This window comes from Phaethon aethereus (assembly GCF_964289735.1).
Source record: "Phaethon aethereus genome assembly, chromosome: 2".
Classification (NCBI taxonomy): domain Eukaryota; kingdom Metazoa; phylum Chordata; class Aves; order Phaethontiformes; family Phaethontidae; genus Phaethon; species Phaethon aethereus.
The window spans coordinates 113,073,215-113,096,336 of NC_138582.1; the positions used below are offsets into that span (position 1 = coordinate 113,073,215).

Sequence of the window (23,122 nt, forward strand, 5' to 3'; positions counted from 1 at the left end):
TGCAGCGGCTGAGAAACCTCCCGGCACGGCCGCCCGGGCTGGAAATGGGACTCCGGTGGAGCGGCGCGGGCTGGGTTTGCTTGGCTTGCTGCAGAGGGTCTTTAGTGGCCCCAGATAAATGTGAGCTATTACAAGAAAGCCAGGGCTGCAGTGAAGGATAAAACCCAAGCGTTTTAGTAATTGGAAAAGTGCTTGCAGCACTTCTTTCCTTTTGTTTTTAACACCCGCTCAGCATGACTGGTGTGTTGTTTAGAAAACAGGGATCCCGCTTTGCTCTGGGGAACGCCCGGGCTGCCCGATGCTCAGCCAGCACCAGGAGCCGCGCTGCCGGAGGCACGGGCAGCTCGCGCTGCTTCGCGCGGGAGCTGACGGGGACGTCATGGGGCCATTGGGATCCTTTGGGATGCGGCTCCTGGTTGTGCTCCCCCAGCAGAAGTGTCACCTCTCCCCTCTGCGACTCGGTCGGTGTCCGTGCATGGGGAGGCGGGGGTGCTGCTTCTCACCTCCTTGCCATCACAGGTGACCCCAGCACCTCTTTTCACGATAGCTGCCATAGAGAGAACCATTGACCACTAAAAGTAAAATACATCCTAAAACATGGATGTCTTGATTTTTGCGTATCTCTTCTGTTGCTATTTGTGGTGGTGTTTATTTATTTATTTTTCATTTGTCTCAGAGAACTAAATGATCTAGTCCTTTTGGGGGGGGGTGGTCTGTTCATGAGGGAGTTTTTACTCATGGCTCCTGGAAATTGGCATTTCACTAATGCCTAGCACTTTGTAATGTCAAATATTGGCAGGGATTCATTATTAGTGGTCACAGAGGAGATTAAACACCTCCTGAAAGTGGATAAATACATGTAGACATTTTAATAAAGCGATAAGTCACAAGGCCCCACACATTAACAAACAATAACTCCACTGTTAGTTATTAAATTTACTCTGGGTAAATTTACTCTGAGCGTGTCCCAGCCCTGATTTTCAGCTGGCAAATGCTTTTGGATGGTGCATATAACAAGGCAAAAGGATTTTGCTTTTGAGGGTTTCTGAATAATGATGTCAAGCGGTGGGAAAGGAAAGAGCGTTGGGTCTGGGATGGGCACAAGGATGTGGGAGCGATGCCCCTTGGCCCGTGCCAGCCCACCTGGGCTGGAGCTTGTGGGCATGCTCCTCACCACACAGTAAGTTCATGCCTTCTTCACTCCTGGTGTTTGCTTTTCTAAAACAAGACCTTTCTTCTTTTTGCCTTTTTCTCTTTGCTATATTGAGAAAGGTTGGGAGAGATCAACAGTCTGGCTGCTTGTTTGAAAGAAACCAGACTGCCGAGGGTAGACGTTTAAAAGAAAAGAAAAAACTGAATCTCAGTAGGAAAATGCCAAGTGAAAAGATGAAATCAAGAAGAGCCCAGGACAGAGAAACATGTAGAGAAAGCCTTGGGTGTATTAGCAACAGACTGGTGGTGACTGATCACAAGGAGAACAGCCCTGCTATTGGTGATGGGAATATTTGTCTTTGCAGACTTTTGGATATTCAGTATTGTGTACTAGTTTCGGTGGGGTGCGGTGGTGCTGCGTATCAAAAGAAATGACAAACCGAGATTTGCAAGCTCGTCATTTCTCCCTCTTGCTTTTGAGATGTTGATGCTCATTTGGCCTTCAGAGTAGCACATGTTAGGACAGAGTTTATCCTTTCTGGTGTGCTTTTCTCCCTGCATGACGCTGCTCAACTGTGAGTGGTACCCGAGTACGTGATAAGCTACAGGAGAGTTTACATTATGGGCAGTTTTATCACTTTCTTTACTCATTTGGGTATCCCTTTTGAGGAGGAAAGCAAAGATTAGAAAGCACTTTCTGATCATGTGGTTCTTCCAAACAGTGCTGGCTGCTGTAATCCCCAGTGCGTATTTTTGGAGCAGGGGCGGAGAGGCACCAGGGCAAGGTGCAGATGCTGGGACAGGTAGTTGGCCGCACACTCCTCTCCCTCCCCTGCCCCCACTCGTGTATCGCGGATGTACGTCCTGATAATTGCAGAAGCAGCGCTATATGATATCCTCCCTTTCTCCCAGCACTTAAACTGGGGCCTTGAGAGCTCTGCAAAAATAAGAAGGATTTCATTTCAATGGTGAAGACAGATGCTCTCACTTTCATCCAGGAGAGAACGTAGTCCCAGATGCCTTCGATGGGGATAAGAGTGGTCACACAGGCTGCGGAGTGCAGGAAGATATGACTGCCAAAGAAGTTGTTTTGACTGCGGCAGAGAAAATAAAATGTGAAAGCCATTAAAGAAATATGAGGGGGAATTCAAGGCTGCTGCCCTCTTAGAGGATGACTTCTTACTGGAAGGACCGTTTAATCAAAACTCCAGATCAACCAATTATCAAGTTAGGAAAGTTATTCTCCTTTCTGTTATAGCTTCACTGCCACAACATACGTGCGCATTCATCTTGAATTTAAGGGGTTTTAATAATGCTTTGTGGCAATGAGACTAACACACTGTCGTGGTTTAACCCCAGCCAGCAACCCAGCCCCACAAAAGCCCCACGCAGCCACTCGCTCACTCCCCCCCCGGTGGGATGGGGGAGAGAATGGGAAGGGTAAAAGTGAGAAAACTCGTGGGTTGAGATAAAGACAGTTTAATAGGTAAAGCAAAAGCCGCACACACAAGCAAAGCAAAACAAGGAATTCATTCACCACTTCCCATGGGCAGGCAGGTGTTCAGCCATCGCCAGGGAATCAGGGCTGCATCATGTGTAATGGTTACTTGGGAAGACAAACACCATCACTCCAAATGTGCCCCCCGCTTCCTTCTTCTTCCCCCAGCTTTATATGCTGAGCATGATGTCGTATGGTATCAAATATCCCTGTGGTCACCTGGCGTCAACTGTCCCAGCTGTGTCGCCTCCCAACTTCCCAGGCACCCCCAGCCTACTTGCTGGGGTGGGGTGAGAAGCAGAAAAGGCCTTGACTGTGTGTAAGCACTGCTCAGCACTAACGAAAACATCATTATCACCACTGTTTCCAGCACAAATCCAAAACATAGCCCCATACTGACTTCTATGAAGCAAAAATTAACTCTATCCCAGCCAAAACCAGCACGCACTCTAAGACTAGTTTTTCTTCTTGCTCATAACTCATAACTCACACTTTAAAAGTGTGATGAATTTGGATTTAATCAACTGGGTTATCTTTAAACTGTTCTTACTGTGCTGTCCATGAGAGAGATGTAAATCTGGAATAATTTTGCCCCAGTCAGTGGCACTGCTTCTGTTTTGATGTGGATGTAACTAAAAGCAAAATGTGATCATTCCTGAGAAAGCCATCATCTGCTAGTTTAAAAAGAAGGCTGGAAGCTTAGTGGCTTATGAGGATATTATTCATGGGCTGTCGTGCAAATCTCACGAATTTGCTTTATTGAGAGGTAAGGCAGGGTTAATTCAGTTAATAAAAAGGACTTTTTATTTTGTAATTTTTTAAAATTCATTGAATTTGACATGGATTTTCAGAAAGCATAAAAAGAAAAGCTCCGATTCTGGCAAGTCTGGGGCATGTGGTTCATTTTATACAGGTATATGAGCTTTCCTCCTCCCTCCGGGGAGAGAATGTCTTCAAATGCACATTTTTTCACATTCCCCTTTTAACACAGCTTGATCCTACAGATGAATCACTATTCACTGTTTATGTTATCACCATGGAAAAGTTTGTGAAATCACAGATTTGGCAGCACAGTTTCACAAACATCCTCGAATAGGAGAGCACCGTCTGGGAGAAGGGAAATGTTTTATTACAAGTTGAGCTCTCAGCTTAGATGTCTGCTGAAACACCTCTGCCCCCTAAGAAAGATGGGAGTAAGACTGATCTGCCGGCACTTACAGTATCATCTTAAAGTCTCTTTTACATTTTTATTTCAGCTGTAGCATGGGCTACTTTTGGCACCATTAGTATAAAAGTTGGGTTTACCTCCTTTAATTTCTGGTGATTTTTAGACACAGGGAGACAAGGGTTTTAACCGTGTCTCAGAGCAGTATGGCTGTGTAGCCCTGGGGGTCTGTCCCAGGGACACCACAAAGGGGACAGAAGCCCTCACCCCCATTGTCTGAGCAAGCAGAACTGCCAGCGAGAGGTTAGTAAAGGATGCAGAAGCTGTTGGTAAGATGCGACATCCATTGCGCTCCAGAAATATTTTGTTGCTTGCCGCTCAGAAGCAGCCAGTAGGAAAGAAAAAAACCAAAATTGGTCAGTAGCATCACAGTGCATTTTAAAATTTTTTCGTCAACCAGTCTTGAAAACAGCTTTTTTTCTCCCTGAAACGTGGAACTGGATTATGTACCACCATGCAAATAATACTTTTTAAGAAAGCCGATAAGTAGCAGAAAATTATGGTTCTGATCCTCCACTTATCTCCCTGTAATGTGCAACCAGCAATAATGAGCAGACTATTGCATGTGGAAATAGAGCCTTATTGCTCCCCCTGACCTCTCTGACCTTGCCTGAGACAACATTTGCATTTGGCTTACTGAATAAGTTTTATTTTTCTGATAAATATTTGGTTTGTTCAGAAAAAAAAATCACATTAATTGTGGTTAATAGTTAACCAAACAGTGACAGGTAAGTAAACAGAGCTTTACAAACAACGTGTATGGGACGCAGCAGTATTTTCTCAGGCATTGCAGACAGGTAATTTATTAAGTACAACTCATAGAGCCTCAGCGACACAGATACGACTGTCTGGGTTGTTCTTTTCTTAAATTATATTTGCCCTTAAAAATTAACTTGGATTTAAAAGACCAACCTTCCTTATTTCTCTGAAAAGGGTGTGAACACCTGAAAGTTGCATTGATTAGGAAGGAAATGAAGGAGAAGAGATTAACGCCAGATTGTGTCAGGTTGGATTTTGCCACCATGAAATGTGTTTTATGATACTGGAGACACAGAGGATGTTTAAGTGTACAGTAAAAGGTGCATGGCCAGGAGAGTATCTGTAGGAAAGTTAATGCTTGATGGAATTTTGCAAGCGTAAATTTTCACTGAGAGAAAAGTATCATCTCCAGCATACCCATCACTCCCTCAGTCACAGCATACCTGGGTCAAACTCCTGTTACGTGTAGTTTAGAAAGAGTAATAAATACTTCATTTAAAAAGTAAGCAATTTAGTCTGTCATCAGGCAGTCGTGATTCTACATGCCTATGCAATAAAATGAGGTCCCCATATTTTCAAGGAATGAAGAAAGCCACACAGCTATAGAACCTTTATTCTGCCTTTGAGACCATGCTCATCTTCAGAAAGTGATTTCAAGGAGAGGAAAATTAAAGTTAATAAAGTAAATGGAAAGTAGTCAAAAGCTTTAGTTGCGTTATCAAAGATCAGTCCTACCAGTTTGTCTTTCTTGTTGAGATGGTTGGGTTTTTGCTTTTGTTTTATTTTAGGGAGATAATTACTTGGACTTCAGTAACCCAAGTAAAATAATGAAATGGTGGAAGTTACTATGTATCTTGATGGAGGTGAAGTTTAGTAGAAGAGTTTAAATTTGGATGAAGAGCTGATTAAAGAGGACACAACAGATTGTATCAGAAAAGCTCTGGAGACAGCTGTCTACTGGGAATCCTTAAGGTTTGTTCTTGGGACATGCCTAATTAAATATTTTCATCAAGGATGTTGGTGTAGGACATAAGTTTGTCCCAGTGGCGTTTCACCACGGAAAGCTGAGAGATACTGAGAAGGAAGAGGAAAGTCTGAATGGTATTTAAGTAGAATTGGAGGATGCTAAGAGACGGAATAAAAGTTAGATAAAGTTGAGCAGAACCCAAAAGTACATACTGATTCTGCTTTAAGCTGGAAGAACAGTGGAGCCCTTGTGTATATGCAGAAAATAAGGATACACTGTGCAGAATGTCCCAGTAAGGATAAAGCATTAATACCATTTACTCCAGGAATACTGTGTACAGTTCTGGTCCCCAGCTTAATGGAAGATTAATATTAACTGGAAGAAATATAATAAAAGGAAAATAAGGGAAAATACACTTTTTATGAGACAGGGACAAGTGAGTCTGCCTAGCTGGATAAATTGAATTATCTGGGTCTTGGTATATGCATTGGAAAAGATAATACCAGGCTGGAGAACAAGCTACTTTAACACAAAGATCAGTTCCAGTGCAATCTATACAAATAGTCTGAAAGGTAAAGCATGAGTTTAGGCTGAACATTTAGAAGCAAATTTCATAAATCTCAGAGGGATGAAGGTCTGGAGGAGCCTCCCAAGAGGCATGGAGGGCCCTGCTGCCTCACTGGAGCTCTGTGTGTCTCCAAAGGAGGGGTGGCATGGCACAGCTGAGCATTACACAGGGAACCTATAGGAACATTGCATGACCATATAGGTTCCAATGGATAAGTAATCTGCTTATAGCTATCACTGATGTCATTCATTCCTATTAATCTACTAGTTGTTTCTAAATTAATGTATCACAGGCAAGTTAGAACTCAGTATAACCTAGATATTTGTAGTGAAATATGATTTATGTTGTGTCTCTATTGAAGTCGTCAGCTTTCTGCAAAAAAGGGACATGGTATCCTGTGCAGAGGGGATGAATAGTTCTCTGGGTTTGCTTATCTCTCCCCGTTGGCTGCAAAGGGTCTAGCAACAGCTCACGTCCATGAGTCCTTTGAAAGCAACTGTGCCTGTTGCTTCCTTTTCCCCAGCATGGGTGATTCAGCAGCACCCAGTTGGTAGGAGCAGTCAGCTTGAGGTGTGACGTGGGTTTTCTGCCTTTGCAGAGGCAGGGATTGAGCCTTGCTGGCAGGGAATTGGTGGGTCTTGTGTATATTTGCAATACAGTTGGACTTGATATTTGTTTGTCCTATGGCTGCCGTAGAGATGGGTGATCTCTTCCTCCATCTGCAGCACTTGCATGTAATACCACTGTTACAGTCCTTTTGGCCCTCCAGGAGGGGAAATACCTCAATAGCTGTCCATGACCGCTTAAAGTACACATTCATTAAAGCACTCTGCTAATATAAGGTGGTCAGAGGAAGCGTTGATTTTTTAAATCCCATGAGAGTGAATCACTTTGAGAAATACCTCAGAGTCTTCAGGAATATTTGTAAGATTGCAAAGTTAAAACATTTCCTGCAATTAGAAGGCACTCAGAAAGCATATGTTATATGTCAAAGCCATATATTAAGCTTACACTGTAACTTTTGACCTCTTAGCCCTCTTGAGCAAGAGATTCCCAGGCTATTAAATTGTCTTTATTGCTCTGTCATATATTTGTAGCATGTGTTCAGTAGTAAATATCTCAGAACTAAAGAAAATCCTGTGCTTTCCTCAAAAAAAAAAAAAAAAACCCAACCAAATAAACAAACAAGTATTTTCTTTTTTCTTAGTCAAGACAGGAGCGTGACCCTAGAGGGAAAAACACTGGCTGAAGAATTCAAGCTTTGTTGTGAGTCACGGTATTGTGCCATAGAGGATAAAGTACATTTTTAAGTCACTGATAAATATGCTGACTACTTTCATTTAGGGACACAATGTTACATACTAGTGCTAAGAAATAATTATTGCACTAACTCACTCAGGCGTTTGTCATAGGGGAGCAGAAAAAAACCGCTCTAATTTCCCCCCCTCCATTTCTTCCAAGCAATTGGTGAACAAGGAAAGAAGCTTTTCATGTCATAGCAAGGAAATAGTTACAGCATCTGGATTATGTGATGATAAACTGCTGTGGAAATTGAGACAGCATTGCTTTTCACTCTCAGCCATGTGTATGTTAGTATCATACATAGCTATAAAATATATATAGTCTCTCTTCTTTCTGAAACTGTTTCAGAGCACTTCCTAGCCCACTGCTTCTTCAGCATCAGGATTTTCATTATAAAATTAGAGGGGTGTTTATGCATCTGATCTGGAACTTTAATTGCTCTTTATAAGTTAAAGCTGATGACGTGCATTCACTGAAAATAAGAGAGGACGAAATGACAGCGGCTCCGTGGGGAGGACTTGTGTGCATGGTTGCGAGCGTGTGCTGGTTAAGGGCTCTGCACATCAGCACCCAGGACTTCGTGGGAGACCGGTGGGCACTCTGCATCCTCGGGGAGAGCTCAGAAGTCCCGGTTATAAGCAATGCTTATACCACCTGTCTGCCCCAGGGCAGCCCTGGGGAACATCTGCCCAGGCTGCTGGAGCATGGATTTGGGTGAGCAGCACTGTGCTGAGAGCTGTAGGACCTACCTGAGCCTAGGCTGCGGAGGCACCCTCAGGGAAGGGGCACGGCCCTTCGGGGTGTGCTGCCTACCTCCCAAAACCAGGCTGTTGGTCGCTGTGAGTTGTTAGTGCTGGGGTCAAGTAAGGTTTTGTGCATTCAGAAGATGTCAGCTTCTTTATGTGGGTCAGGACATGAAGCTTCGTATTAGGAACGGGAAGCAGGATTAGGACATAGTTACTGCACTATTTCCTTTTTGGCACGAGCTTATTAGGGTGAGACAGAAACTTCTTTTCCCTTTAAGAGCTGCAGACCTTAAGAGGAGAAAAATAAATACATATATACATGTGCACATACACCCATACATATGTAGATCAGCTCAGGCGGGTGTACTGCTGGTTTCCACTGTTGCAAACTGAAGAGTCACCTTGCCTCTGCAGTCTGCTCGTGCATGTGGTTCCTGAACAAGAGATGTATTAAAACGGGATAAAAAGCATTTAGCACCATCTGGTAAAGACAAAGTGCCTAAGACATTAAAACATGCTTTCTCTCTGGCCAACCGGACTCCACAGGAGTGGAGGTACCATGGTGGGAGTGGGACTGTCATGGGGCAGCAGTGGTAGCTCTGCAGCCACGTGCCTTCACGGGGACTATTGATGGGGTCAGTGAGCAGGGACACCAGGGACTTGTGGTGGTTAAATGGAGTAGAGCTGATGTTCTAGCAACTAAGTTGTTTATTCCCACATTCAGTTTTCTATTTTTAATCATAGTTAGGTACGTGCATTCTCTTTGTCTATGAAACGAGAATTAATACTTATCTTCCAAGCCCAAAAATTGCAAGTTTAATCTCACTTTTAAATACTTCAGGTAGACTTATAGTGGCTTCAAGAGGCTGCTTAATATATTATATATATTTAAAAAATCAATACATGTGTGCGTATGCAATGCCGTGGGGGGGAAGGCAGCAGGAGGGGTTGATCTGAAGGAGTTCACGGTACTTTTGGCATGGGATTATGCATACTAGTGGTTTCCAGCATTGCTCAATATGCAGGCACCTACAGTATTTCTAAGGGAGATGGGGTACAGACCTCTGTCTAGCGAGTGTAAGCCTGCTTCTCATTATTTCCCTTTCATGGGCATGAAAATAATCCAGGGACTCCCAGGGAGATGCAAAGCACAGGTTGAAAATCACTGGTGAGGAAGCACTTTAAATTATGCCCTGGAATGAATGAGATAATACACTTTTGCAGTAATAACCACAGAGACCTAATAGCGTCCCTCTACTAAAATACAGGTGAAAAATTAGTTTCCAGTGCTCCATCTGAGAGATGTGCATATTTATTCACTGCTTCTGAAATTCTATTGCCTCTCTCTGTAAGTTTTCACATAATGACCACGATGAAAAACTTTCCATCAAGAGATGGCCTTCCAGTTCTGGGGTATAGGGTTTGATTACTTATAGCCAAGTTTATGTGTAAAAAAGAGCTTAAAACCAAAAAGAATGGAGTAAGGTTTTAAGGCAGAAGTTTCAAAATCGGCAGTACTGCCGTCAGAGCTTCAGCAACATCGTCTTTACATGATCACTGATGTAGGCCAGCACGGATTTTCCATCTTAGGAGTTTTTTATTGAAGCGTAAAACATATTCTACCTTGCTGATGGAAAGCCAAATTTCAAAATAAATGCAATTAAATGGAAAAAGAAGAGCAGACAATTTTGCATGCTTGAAGACACATGTTATTAGGAGCAGGTAAGAATGTGTTTGCTGTTTATGAGCATCCCCACAGTTCTGGGTAGGATTAATTTCTCCTGAGAACGCGAGCTCAGTCCTGAGGTTTCGGAAAGCCAGTATTTTGCTGTGTCCCATCCTTGCAGCACCATTAGTCATACCATGCGAACTGCAGTTGCAAGGGTTGTGGGACTCCTCCTTGGAACCGTCAGCTCCAACATGCAGAGAGAAAAGCTACACCCTAAAAACCACATTGGAGTTACCGTTGGACCCACATTTTCTTTTCTGGGTTGTGTTAGTAGCACATTACCTGGAATAGATGCACGCTGACAGGGCTTTTACCCGCAAGGATAAACTGTATTGCTGTTTATTGGAGACTTCGGTAGAGTATAGCAGAAACTTTCCATAGACTGTTTCAAGACCTTTAGTGGAAACTTATTTTGGCAAGGCTCTGAAAGTACTCAATAATTTTCATTATGAGATCCAAGAGCTAAAACACAAAACCCTTCTATCGGAGGCTGCCTTGTAAAAGCAAACCTGGTGACAGCAGAGACATCCCGTAGCTGTATAATATATTCAGATCACAAGCTCAATTTTCCTCTGGGTTTTCTCAACCCCTGTACCAGAACCTTTTGGGAGCTTGTAAGCTGAATGAGGATGTAATGCATCTACCAGCAGCTGGTTTCGGTCTCTTCTAAGCCCATCTTTCTTTTTTTTTTTTCTTTTACCGGTATTATTTTTAAGGCTGTGTTGCATTCTGCTTAATAACAAGGAGACCGCTTCAAGGTACTGCAGCCCAGTGCAGCTAAGTGAAGTCATTTTGGAGCGAGACAAGCTCTTGAAATGCAACACTGATATCAACACAGAAATCTAGTGTTTGAGGCAAAATTTGTGTTCTCATTCCTTCAGAAAGTTCCTTCACAGAGTCATAGTAGGTTTGGAAGCTTTTCTTATCGGTAGCAGAACTTCCATTGTTGTTTGAGCAGTACTGACCCCTCTTAAAGAGAGGATTTTCGAAAGTCAGTGCTGATGGCCACCTCCCACTGGTGTGCCATATAATTTGTGTGCCGAACTCCTATTCCTGCTTTAGAAAATCTCCACCTAAATGCTTTGCCATTGAGTTTTTGTAATGTAGACCTTTATTTCTAGTTTTGGGAAGAGGATTGTTCTGCTTTATTTTTACGAGACTGAACATACAGTCCAGTGTAGCACCACAGTCTCACATTCAACCCTGCAAAATTTATTTCCTAGCCCATGGAAGAAATAGCTTCATTTGCTCAAGACAAGTTTTGGGTCGCGAAGACGAAGGCAACACAAAGCTGCTCTGTTCTCCGGAGCTGGTAGCATTTCATCACTTGCAGCTAGGTGATTTACTGGGCTCACAAGAGCGGCTGCAGCTCCCCCATGAAGCGACAGATAGCGATGGAAGACTGGCGAATGCATCAAAGGCAGCCAAACAGCCCTACGGCTTTAAAAACTTGCTAGGTCATTTTTCCCAGATAAGGTGGCTCTGGTTTTAGTAAGACTTATCAGAAGACACTTAACGCAGGGAGCAGCGTCGCAACGGAGCAGGAGAGTTGGCTGTGTGATGTGCGTATTTGCTCAGAAGGCGACTGTTTTGCAATTTTGGAAACTTTCTGGGATGCAGTGGCCGAAGCCAGATCCTTCTGAAGTTAATGTCATGTTGTGGAAAACTAAGTTGGATTGATTTTTTTTTTTCAGCTGAGGTTCATAAGGGCCTGCCTTGCATCAATTTCTTCTCTGTTGTTTTTAGTACTTGGTAAAAGTCCTTGAAAACTTAAAGATTTAAGCATGCAAATTCCTAAGAGTGGTGGATCTCAAATGTTAACATTGCTTACCTTTAATATCTTCCCATCTTGCTACTCCACCAACCCTTTCTCTGAATTTCCATGTAAGAAACAGGCTAGAGAAAAATGTGGCACCTCCACATGGTGCACCAGAAATATGCCAGAATGTGATTTTAATCCCCCTGCTAAAGAAACTTCTTGCAACAGAAAATTGAAGGCAAAGAAATGCCACGGGCATGAAGCGCAGTGGGTGTCTTGGGCAGGTGCCGTTGTATTTTGGAAGGTGGGAGGCATCCTAGGGGTGTCAGAGTGATTAGCAGGTATACGGCGTATGCACTCGGCAGATGAGCAGGCGCCATCCTCCTGCGACACTGCCGGGATGCCCCGCAGCAGTAATCCCGGTGCTGGAGCTTACATTGGGGTGTTCCCAGCTCCGTTCCCCTCTGTTTTCTTCTAGAAAACAAAAGAAGGCCTCTGGCTTCGTGGAGGATGGGACTGAGAGCCGTCCTGCTGCTCCCTGGCACACCGTGGGTGCACGCCGGGGAAGGACGGGTGCGCAGCAGGACTTGCACGCCCGCTCCTCCCCTCCCGCTGCCCGCGGACCCAAACTGGTGTGCAGCAGCGAGTTTCCGAAATGCTGTAATATAGTAAAAGACAAAAGTTGATTATTTCTAGTCAGAGAGTGGAAAAAAGAAGAAAAAATCCCCACACCCAGCAGATAACAAAAAACCCTCCATCCATCAAAATACGTGAGTGCAATCTTTTGCAGAAGAAACGTTGCGGGGACGGAGGAGCAGATGGGTGCAGGAGTGAATGAGATCAGTTTTACAGTCAGGCTTTCATGTCTCTACGTGCGTTTTGCTGCACTAGTAAAAAGTTTCTTTTTTTTTTCCCTCCCTCAAGACATCTTTGGCAAAGATAAGCACAGTCCAACCAACTGCTACCGATAACATTTTTACATTCTGTGCTGGAGTTAGGTTGTAGCTAATTTACCAGGCTTCTGTATACAAGGGGACGTTTATTCCCCCCTTTGCTGAACTGATGGAGCAGTTTCTTTCTGGCAACTTTTTCTGCAGGGAGCAAAATGCCTTAAAGCAGGTTTGTGGCATTTATGTAAGGGTGGGGGTTTTTTTAATCCTTATCTGCATGTCATCTTCTGGATTTTCATATTTGCATGTAGGGGTTTTTTTGTGTTTGAGAAAGCTGCATGGCATTTTGCCTGCCTCGTTGCTTAGAACAAGTCCATGAAGAAGACAAAACTGGTACCATCTCTCAAACTTTGGGGACAAAGGAGTTGCACAGTCAAATTTAGTAGCTGCAGTCACCTTCATAATGATTTGAAACTGTTCACAACTGAACAGCCACGAATTCTGGGTATGTATGAAATAACAATTTGACATAAAAAGGCTGGTACAGGATGATGTATTTTGACAAATCTGTATTTTCATTCTTTTCAGGAAAGAAAATAATTTAATTTACCTGTCTGTTAATATGGTTCTTTTATTAGTGTTTTCAAAGACAAGAGGTAAATAAGGGGTCCTCAAAAGTCTGCCACAGTGACAGTTGCTTTACAGGCTTTTGTGCAGCCCATTGCATGTATGGGCCTCAAATATTTTACGCGGAAACAGAAAAGTTTCTTTCAAAGAACTGGAGAGAAAGAAGAAGGAGGAAGTGGAAGGGCTGTTTTGGCAAGGTCAGAGAGCAACAAAACCTGTTCTATAACCAATCAAAACAAAAGATAAACCCCATCATCTCATTTCCTGGGACATGTGCAAATGGGTGTCTAGATGACAGAAGTCTGAGAGCATTAGCAGAGGTTTATCCAATATAGCATTATATTTCCAGAGTTCAGATCGCAGAATTTCTGGGCTCAATACTAAGCCATGGAGCAGTTGCTTTGCTGAAGAGGGTGAAAGAGCGTGAGGAAGGCTGCCTGCCTTCCAGCTCAGGTTGCATGGCAGAGGTTAACCATGGAAATCAAGAGATGGAGAGGGAACATTTTCAGAGTTTGAACAGCATGTAACGTACTGTAATCATGCATTTCAAGTACCTTTTAAAATGTTCAAACTTGTTTACATTTCTTTACAGAACTAAACTCTGGCATTAAATGTGTCTGAGATTCCCTATTGCTAAATAAGACCAACTCTAAAAGCAGTCCACTTGCTGTAACATGCAACATTTATAGTACCAACGACTAAATTCAATGTTTTTTCTTCCCAGACTTTTGAAGATAAATTGGTCTCCATCTTCAAAACTTACCCAGGTGCTGTTAAATCACTTTGTGGCTTTTTAGTTGTGCTTTCAAAACTTAATTGTAGTTCTCCTCCTTCCAGAAAAAAGGGCGGTAGAAGTCTATTTACCTCATTTATTGAATTTCACACAGTTTAATGAAGTGAAATAAGAGCTTGATTCAGATCCCATTGGTTTCAATAGCAGTCTTTCTACTGAGTTTTAGTCAAGGCTTAAATGAAGATCAGAAGGTGATCCAGAGCTCATTTACATTTAATATACTCTTCAGCTATTCCTTTTAAACTTAAATATTATTGGAGGCTTTTCAAACCAAGCAGCATGTATTAACTTGCTTGCTTTTCAACATGTGCAAATATCCAAATTTCAGCTGAAAGCCCTAATGTAAGTGTTAACCGTAGCATTCATTCCCATGAATGTGTAGTAGCTGGAGACAAGCTTGTAAAGCTTTTTATCGGTTTTTACTTGTTCTTTGTAGTTAGTCGATGGCGAGTTTGCTACGTTAGTACAGATAACTTAACAGTACCCTTATTGTTTGAAGCAGTAAGTATTGTTTATCTTAGTCCTGTCTGCATTTTTTGTCTTGTTTTAACCTCACTTGAGAAGGAGATCTCATTCCTAAGGGACAAGATGTCTCTTGGGGAATTTTAGAGCATAGATCCTTCTTTCTGTAGCTTTCCAGCTTGAATCCATAAGAGGCCAGAACTTGCTGTAGTTCCTTGCTATAGACCGGCTTTGGAGGATGCATCGTGCATGCATCTATACATGTGATGCAGCTGTACAGGCCTAGAGGCTTGATGCAGCATCCACTATGGTTGCTGGCAGACTTGCCGTGACTTCAGTGGGCAGAACCACGCACAGAAGTAGATGGGGTTATCGTGGAGGTGGGCACCTGTGGTTCGAGGCAGTGAACACTTGCACGGTTGCTGTTGTGTTTTCAGCAGTTCTCCAGATACGTTGCAGTCTCTAAAGATGTCAGTCCAGTCATCTGGGAGAGCTGTATGTGTATGTGTATATATTTTATTGGTAAAAAAAATAAGAATGTGTTGCATTTGTAATGGCAAGCTTTTAGTCTTCTGCTTGGAGTCAGATGTAAGTGGTTTCTCTTGCCCTCTTTGAATCAGTGTGTGAGTGCTTACATAGAATTTACACCTCAAGGGATTCAGAAGTACATGTATGAGCACCAAGGCTTATTTCAACATAAGACTTGATTTAATATAAATAAAGAAAAACATGTGATTTGTTTTCATTGGAAGGCACAAATGAAAATACGCAATTGCAGTGTCTTAAGAAATCCCACGTGGTAAAATGTTCACAGCATAGTTTAATGCTTTTAACTCTAATTTCTCAAATTAACTCATTTTGAAACAATTTTCAACAATTCAGTGCTGATGTAACTAGAAGCCAGTCCCACATTTTCATGGGCACACATCTTCGGTTTCTTTCTATTGTGCTGTAAAATCCTGCTGCTCCATAGATGCTGCCAGAACAAACAGCAATGAAGAATGTAATTTTTTTTGACCACAGAGCACAGGCTGACATATCCATTGTCATCCACTTGTTTTCCCAAATATCCCGGTGTAGATCTTGAGATGCCACACTCCTGCCACACACGTCTCACCGGATTAAAGGTTCAGAGAACTATGCCCATTGTCGGAGGTCTCTCGGCTGCTTGCTGCTGCGCTCCACACAGGCTTTTTACACCACTTGCAGCAGTGCAGTAAGACAAAATTCACTGTGGATGCCAAGAACCGTTGCGTTTCTCCGAGCTGTTTCTCAGGACGTGAATCTCGCGTGGATGGGGCTGAGAGATGGGGTCCTTCTCCCGCTCCGGAGCTCTGCCTGGCGGATGCATATGGCTTTCTGGCGGTGGGAGTAGTAGCTATGCCAGTGCGTGAAGCTGGAGGGCAGGAGGGTGCAGCCATGGGCTGTTAGCTAGAGGCTGTGCTACCTGGGGGCCCCATCCTTGAGGAAACCATTGGAGGGCACGGAGCCTTCTGGGATTGACACCGAGGTCTTTTGCCCCTTGCATGGTTTTGTTTGGGGTTGTCTTCTACAGTATAAGACAGACTTACTTTGGTCAGTATGTGGGTTTCACACAGCATAAAGATCACTGTCCTGAAACACAGGCATGGGAAATGCTTTCTCTTGGAGGACACAGTGTTAGTGGGATAGCAATGCTTCCATCCAGTGTTACCAATAGACCACTGACTCTTCCTTTCCCCGCTCCCTGATTTCCTCCGCGGCAGTTTCCAAAGTGTAGTTCCTCTCCATAGCACTTGGTGGTGTTTCCCTGTGCTGTACGCTGCTTGGATGTCAAAGCTGCAGACGAAGTTTTGACTTGAAGAGCCGTGTTTTGCACCTTAGAGCATCCACCTTCAATTGCTCTGCTGTACGTAGGGAACTGCGAGCCTAAAAATGGCAAGCTGTGGCATGAGGTCATCACTTTGCCCATACTGGTCTTGATAGATTTGTAGGGCCAAGCTTGTCACCCAAGGGCTCACATGGAGAAACTTTGCAGGGGCGCACGTCAAAGTCGATGTTGACTTCAAATAACACAGTCAGCGTGGCCTGAGTTTCTATGAAGATGGTTATAAAGGGGTAAAAGGTGCCTGTGTGGTTTTTTGTACGAAATTTATTAAGTGGCTGTGTATAAAATTTATAAACTGTTTGCTATATTTTGTGTATATGTGTGTGTGTATGTTTGAATAGTGGCTGATAGAGATGAAATTTCTTTATTCTTGGGTTTTCCTCACTAATAAATGATAGGAACAGCTCATTATTTGAGTTCATTGGTGATTGCACTTGTGATAGACCTGGCCATTAACCTTGAGCAACAGCTCACCAGGGAAAGTCCCACACAAGCTCTTGGTGCCCTTTATAGCAGCCTCCCCAAAGGCTGCCAGTGGGAGGAACAGCCCAGCAGCAGCGCCCCAGCTGATGGTGAAGACATCCTGGGGAGTCTGACTTTCCAGCCATCACTCTCAATAAATACCCTGCAAAACTTGAGGCAAAGTCTTACTGCGCTAGCCGTTGGCCATGTGGCGGACACGAAATACAGCTTGGAGAAGGGTTGAAGCCTGAGAAGAGCATCCCGGTGCCTCCCCGTGCTATTTGGGAGTGGGAGCTGCGCCCAGCGGCACCCGCTTTGCCGGGAGAGGAGAGCCCTCTAGTGCTCTCGGGCACGCCGGGGCACCACCGGCGAGTAACACCGGCTCCCGCCTCCCCTCGCTCGGCATTTTCCCGCGGATGTACCCAACGGCTGCGGTTTTCTTTTGCGTAAGCGATGCGCTGGTCACCTCTTATTATCCCCAAGTCCTTTTCAGGGCGATTGCATCCCAGCACCCTGTTCTCTGTCTGGTACGTGTTCTGCAGTCTTTGATGTAAGACCTTGCCTTTGGCTATAGTTCAAATAATGTTGTTCAGGGGGCTTATTTTCCTAAATTATACAAACCAACCTGTGCAGGTCATCTGTCCCTCTTTGTTATTTAGAACCCCGATGATGTTTGTGTCATCTGCAGGCATTCTCAGCAGTGATTTGATGTCTTCTCAGAGACCACTGACAAAGCCACGTGAAGAAAACTGATCTAAACACAGGTTATCTTTCAGTACCCCTCTAGAAACACCCCCTCCAAAAAGTCCCATCTATTATTGACCTTTAGAAACCAACCTTTTTCAAAACTGTAGGAAATTGCAGGGTGACAATTTTCCATTTCTGAAATTCTGCTTACATTTACAGAAAATACCTGTATCCCTCTCACAGTTTCATCCTAAGGCATTTGGAGAGGAAACTTCAAACCGTGGGCTAGCCCACCCTGTCCTTGTAGTTGCTCTGAATTTACACCAGCGTCAGCAAGAGAAGAATTTAATCCCCCATCCAGTTTGCATTGAAGCCAGTGGGAAGACTGATTTCAGTACATCCTGGTCTGGCCTTAATCTGGAGGATTAATGAAGATACATGCTGAATTAAATAATGGCAACAGAGAAGAAAAATTGAAATATTATGAACTGATATTGGGGAGAAAAAAAAAAAAGCACCCTAGGGAATTTTAATAAGGCTGAATCCCTTGTCAGGAATGTTCTGGCTTTGGAGAGGTCTTCATTCAGGAGCAAGTTGTTTTGTATATGATTATTTATTCTTTCAGGTGAAGGTGCTCACTAGCAATTGGGCCATCTAATTGTCACACTGCCTATGTCCCTTGCAATTCAGGACATGACTTTTGCCATTGGAGGGCAGGTCTCCACTCCTAGCCAGAGCAAGGGGAACTCAAAATTAGATTTAGCTGGAAAAGTTGCTTTCATCAAGTAAATAGAAATAAGAAACCATCTGGAAAAGCTTTCCCTTAAGGCATATTCGTTTTCTCCACTATGGCATTAGTTTTGGGTCACTTTTGCAATTATAGTTTCCATCTAAGTATTTTTATGAGCTCTGTCATTGTTTTTTTCCTAGTGTGTCTAAAAGTCAGAATTAATCTCAGTGACTGCATTAGTCTAAACCACACTGTTTGAGGAGGGACTTCGTACAGTCACACGAGGCTGTTTTTCATGATGTTTTAAATGAAACTGTTTGAATATGGGCAAAAATTATCTTCTGTGGCAGCATTTCCAGTGACTGAATGCTGCTGTTGTTAAGATGAAAATGGACTTTTTAGGCGTCATACGTGTTTGCAACCCCTATTGTCAAGGGAAAACATCTGCCTGCGTCTGAGCACTGTTTGTACCCCTCACCTGTTTTCTAGCTTTTCCTTTCCTTTTCGTAACTTCCCACAGCACATTGCAGCAGATGTGGTTTTCTTTTTCTGTCACATGGACTTTCCTCCCTCTTGAAATTCTTGCTCGGTATGTAAAATACACTCAACCCAGTAATACGAAAGTTTATCCATCACATCTCTCTCTAGTGTTGAGGAACTGGTTAATATAAGAAGTGTTTCTATTTAAATGGTTAATCACATAAAACGTAATGTCACTTTCTTTTTCCAACCTCAGATATTTCCTACCCTGTTTCCTTTAGGGGAAGTGTTGTATGATTCTTTCTATCAGAAATATTCATCAGTCATGATGACAAATGTCCTACCTGCTCTAGTACTTCCTTGTAAACTTATATGACATTATTTTAATCATTTGACAGTACTAGCCACACTTTTCTGGTTTCCACAGTAGTATGGAGACGTTATGTGGATCTGTTCAATACCTGTAAGGGAATGCTTTGAGGTCAGTTTAAAAAAATACATGATATACAGGACCTGCCCTTATAGCTGATGTACAGATTTGTGCTTGAATAACACAAGGATTTTCATTTAATTTCTGAGACCCCATTAGGTGAAGGTCAGTGGAAGCCCTTGTAAGGGGAAACGGCTTTTCTCCTAGAGTGGCATGGCCAGAATCCCCCATGCGAGGGGCAGGACTTTGGGATGGTGTGATCGCCCATACAGACACATGTTGGGCAGTATTTCTTACAAAATTATTCTGGTTCACTTGAAAGGGTTTTTTCCCCACGCCCTGGTTGTGCCATTATCTCCCCTGGCCTTCCGAGCCAGCTTTGTATCTGGACCAAGTACCTGGGCGGGTACTTCTCTTCCATGAAATACTGAAAAAAAACCCAGAAGTTAAATTACTACCAAGAAGTGAGGAGAGGGCAATATTTATAAATGTGCTGGCAGATTAAACAAATAGCTCTTGCCTGCAAGTTTTGCGTTGTTGTCAATAATGGCTGGAAAACATGCCAAAAAAAAAAAACCCAACATTTATTATGCTAGGTCATATAGAGTTAAAAGTGATATAAGAAGCATGGAAATGGACGTGTGTGTCTCTGGAATTGCCTTTGTGAGTTATTATTTTGATCTGTCTGTCAGAGCTGCCAGGAGACCAACAGAGGCTAAGCATGGCCAGAAACAGCTGATTTGGGGATTGGTGGTAATTTGGTTTCAAAGCATTCTCCGGTGTTTTTCTCAAGTCTGGGACAAATATGCGTGACAGGATAAGGACTTCAGTAATCAGATTTTCTGGGGAAAAGATGAAAATGGATTTCACTTGTATCAGGGCAATTGCTGCAGAGACCACTCTGTTTAATCTAAGCTTGTATGGATTTGGGAGAATAGAGCCCCTTAGCATTACGGCCTGGACGGATGCATTCTCTCTTCCTACCAGCACTCATGGAAAATGCCATTTAGGAAATGCTTCAGTTTCATTCCACTTCTTTGGGCTGCACAAGAGAAAAAAGGCCAAGGAGCGGAGAGGGTAGCAGAGGATGAACCCATTTGTATCACCAAGAAATACTCCTTTAAGGCCAAGTTTGAAGCGGAGAAGGGGAGCAAGCATGTCTGTGGACAAGAAGAGGATTTTAGCAGCCAGGGCAGCCAACCCTGCACTTTTCATAAGCACTAAAATTCAGTGAGTTTGCATCTATCAGTAGCGTGCCTCTTCCTTAACCTCTTTGACCACTGCTGTCTTATATAGCACCTGACATTTTGGCTCATTTCAGCAATATCTGCCTTTTTTCTAGGCTGTCTGTTGAGTTGATACTGTGACTGATTCAAGATCAACATTACTTTGGCATTTAGGAAGCACAGCATGTGTGCTAAGAGCAATATCATATGGGAATAAAACATTTCGTGGTGGTAACCCCATGCTGCTGCCCTGCAGACTTTTTGGGTTGCCTCCGCGTTGCAGGGGTGATGGCTGGGGCTCCGGGGCTCTGGCGGGTCACCTGGGCTTGGGCAGGCGAGCCTCGTGCTCCCAGCAGGCAGCCCCACTCTCAGTGCTGCTGGGGAGGGTGGCCTCCTGGGACATGCTCTCTGTTGCAAAAGTTCCCAGATTTTCCAGACTGGATGTATTTTTATTGAATCAATATCACAGATAAGAGCAAAGCTTTCGTCTTTTAGGGATCAGCCCATGCCCTGAAGTTCAGCTCTGGATCTCAGCTTTTCTACTGTTCAGGGACTTTCTCACCCTGAATTTTCATCAGGAAACTTCTCTGGTATTTTTACTCTCCTTTATAGCTAAAACGTGCTGCAGCCATTTGTAAGTGTCCACATGGGACGTGTATTATGTGGTACATGCTACCACAGCCCCCAGCAGTACCATGTAAGTATCCATACCCACCACTGAGTCCTAAACCTGGATAGTGCTGGCTTCACCACACATTGAAACAAAAGTTTATAATGAAGGTATGTAGCATCAAAATCTGTCCTTTGGAGGGCAAATAGGTCAAGCTCAATAGAGCTTAAATCATAATATAATCCATCCACTCATGCATGCATGTCTCAAAACTCTGCAGAGCAAGGCAAGCACTGCATTGTCTGTGCTTTTCCCTCTGGCCAGAATGGTGTTCACACTGTAGTGTTATATACAGATAATTATAGCATGTATCTTTTCCGAGCATGGTTTTCGTAAGCGAAGAAATTGCAGGAATGCTATTATTAATCAGATGCAAGCAGGCCATTTTCTTTTCTTTCCAAATGTTCTAGCTGGAGAATTATTCAGCACCTTTGCCTGAGTTCAGTAATACTGCTGCAGGGGTTTAGCTTGTTTTGTTTGATTTGGATTTTATTTGCTCAGCATATACTGCTTATGACCCAGGTTCTCACTTGATCAATACTGCTGTGATGAAGTTCACTTTTTGGATGTACTTAGATCTCTTTGCAGCAAACAAGGATTTGGCCTTGTATCTCTTTGAGCAAACAAAAAATTGTGCATGAGAGGGAAAGCTCCTGTAGGGGGGTCTGCCTGATGCTAGCTATATACTGTTGAGATCTTAAAAGAAGCAACCCGTTTCCTTTTGCTTTCCAGATCTTAACTAACATCTCATCCCCATCTAATGTTTACTGCGTAGAGGATGTGATGGGCTTGATGGAGGGGTCAAGTTGTTCTGCATCTGGCTTAAGACACCTTTGGTAGAGAGCCATTAAAGCGCTCTCTACTCACAGAACAGGGCAAGAAAGTAGGTCCTGGAGGACCAACCTGAAGCCTCTTGGGAGCTCGTTATGTCTGGGTTTCCCTCTGCAGCTTCACAAGCTGGCAAGCTCCTTCTTTTGACTATTTGGTCCTGCCTCCTCGCTGTACTCAAAGCTGTTTCCAATGCAGCAGTTCATGGGGCAGCATGGTGAACCAAATCAACGAGCTTTCCTGAGCTAAAAATACACTCTGTATATGTATTTATTTATTGTTCTGCGTTATTTGTAGCTTGGATCAACTCTTTGGCATGGTTCACTGAGCAGCCCCATGGGAGAGGGAGAGGGAGAAGCACAAGAGTAGCCATGCCCTCGGCTGCTGCATCAGCCTTGACCTAGTAAGCAGTGAAAAAGTCTGTGTTTCTCGGGACAGTTGAGCCAAGTTCAGAGCTCCAGCGTTTATCCTATCCCAAGGGAATCACGTTCAAGGCTGTGCAGTTTCTCCTAGGGCTTGTTTCAGTGAGCTGGACTGTGCAATCCAACCAGTGCCAAGCCGCGTAGGGTTGATGGTGGGTATGGGTGGGTGGCCAGGAGGATGCCACCACAGAAGGCTCCTGCTACAGAAAACTTAGTGCTACTTGTGTATGAAAAGCCTCATCTTGGAGTTTTTTATATAACAGAAAGTGACAGAGGGTTATTCCAGCTCTTAATTCCGGTCCATCTCTGTGCCTGGGAAATGTCGCATGCTCCCTACACTATTGCACTATTATGATCATGCAAGATAACGTTCTTGTTTCTTATGAACATGTGCTGATGCTTCACTTGCTATGGTGCCTGCAAAGATAGGTGGGCAACAAGTCTTTACCCTGTACTTATTCTTGCTTTCCTTCATAGAGCTTTCTTCTTCCCTCCACAGTTTGTCAAGGGACAAATAACAAGCTGACCCAACTGGGACATGTGGAAGACCATTTCACCAGCCTGCAGAGGATGTACAACAACTGCGAGGTGGTACTGAGCAACCTGGAGATTACATACGTGGAACACAACCGTGACCTCTCTTTCCTCAAGGTTGGTGTTCTTGGCCAAGGTGACCTTCCCTGCTGAAGTTTAAGTGCAAAGGATCGTGTACCTACAAAATGTTGTGGTGATCCAAAAACATAGCTAGCTAATGTCAGAGAAATTGCAGGTCACAGTCTCAGCATACCTGTAGGCTGCAGGATACCTTCAGCCCTACTATACTAAACCAGGTACTTTGAGAAA

The 23,122-nt window shown here is 43.6% G+C and overlaps 1 protein-coding gene across 1 annotated transcript in view; it reads left to right on the forward strand.

Moving 5' to 3' along the window:
• EGFR (epidermal growth factor receptor) overlaps positions 1-23,122 on the forward strand; it is a gene marked incomplete at its 3' end in the record, with an annotated part of 161,154 nt that overhangs the window by 94,493 nt on the left and 43,539 nt on the right. The window contains exon 2 of the mRNA XM_082014695.1: positions 22,779-22,930. Within this exon, the coding sequence (XP_081870821.1) occupies positions 22,779-22,930 (152 nt within the window). The remainder of the gene's footprint in view (positions 1-22,778; positions 22,931-23,122) is intronic.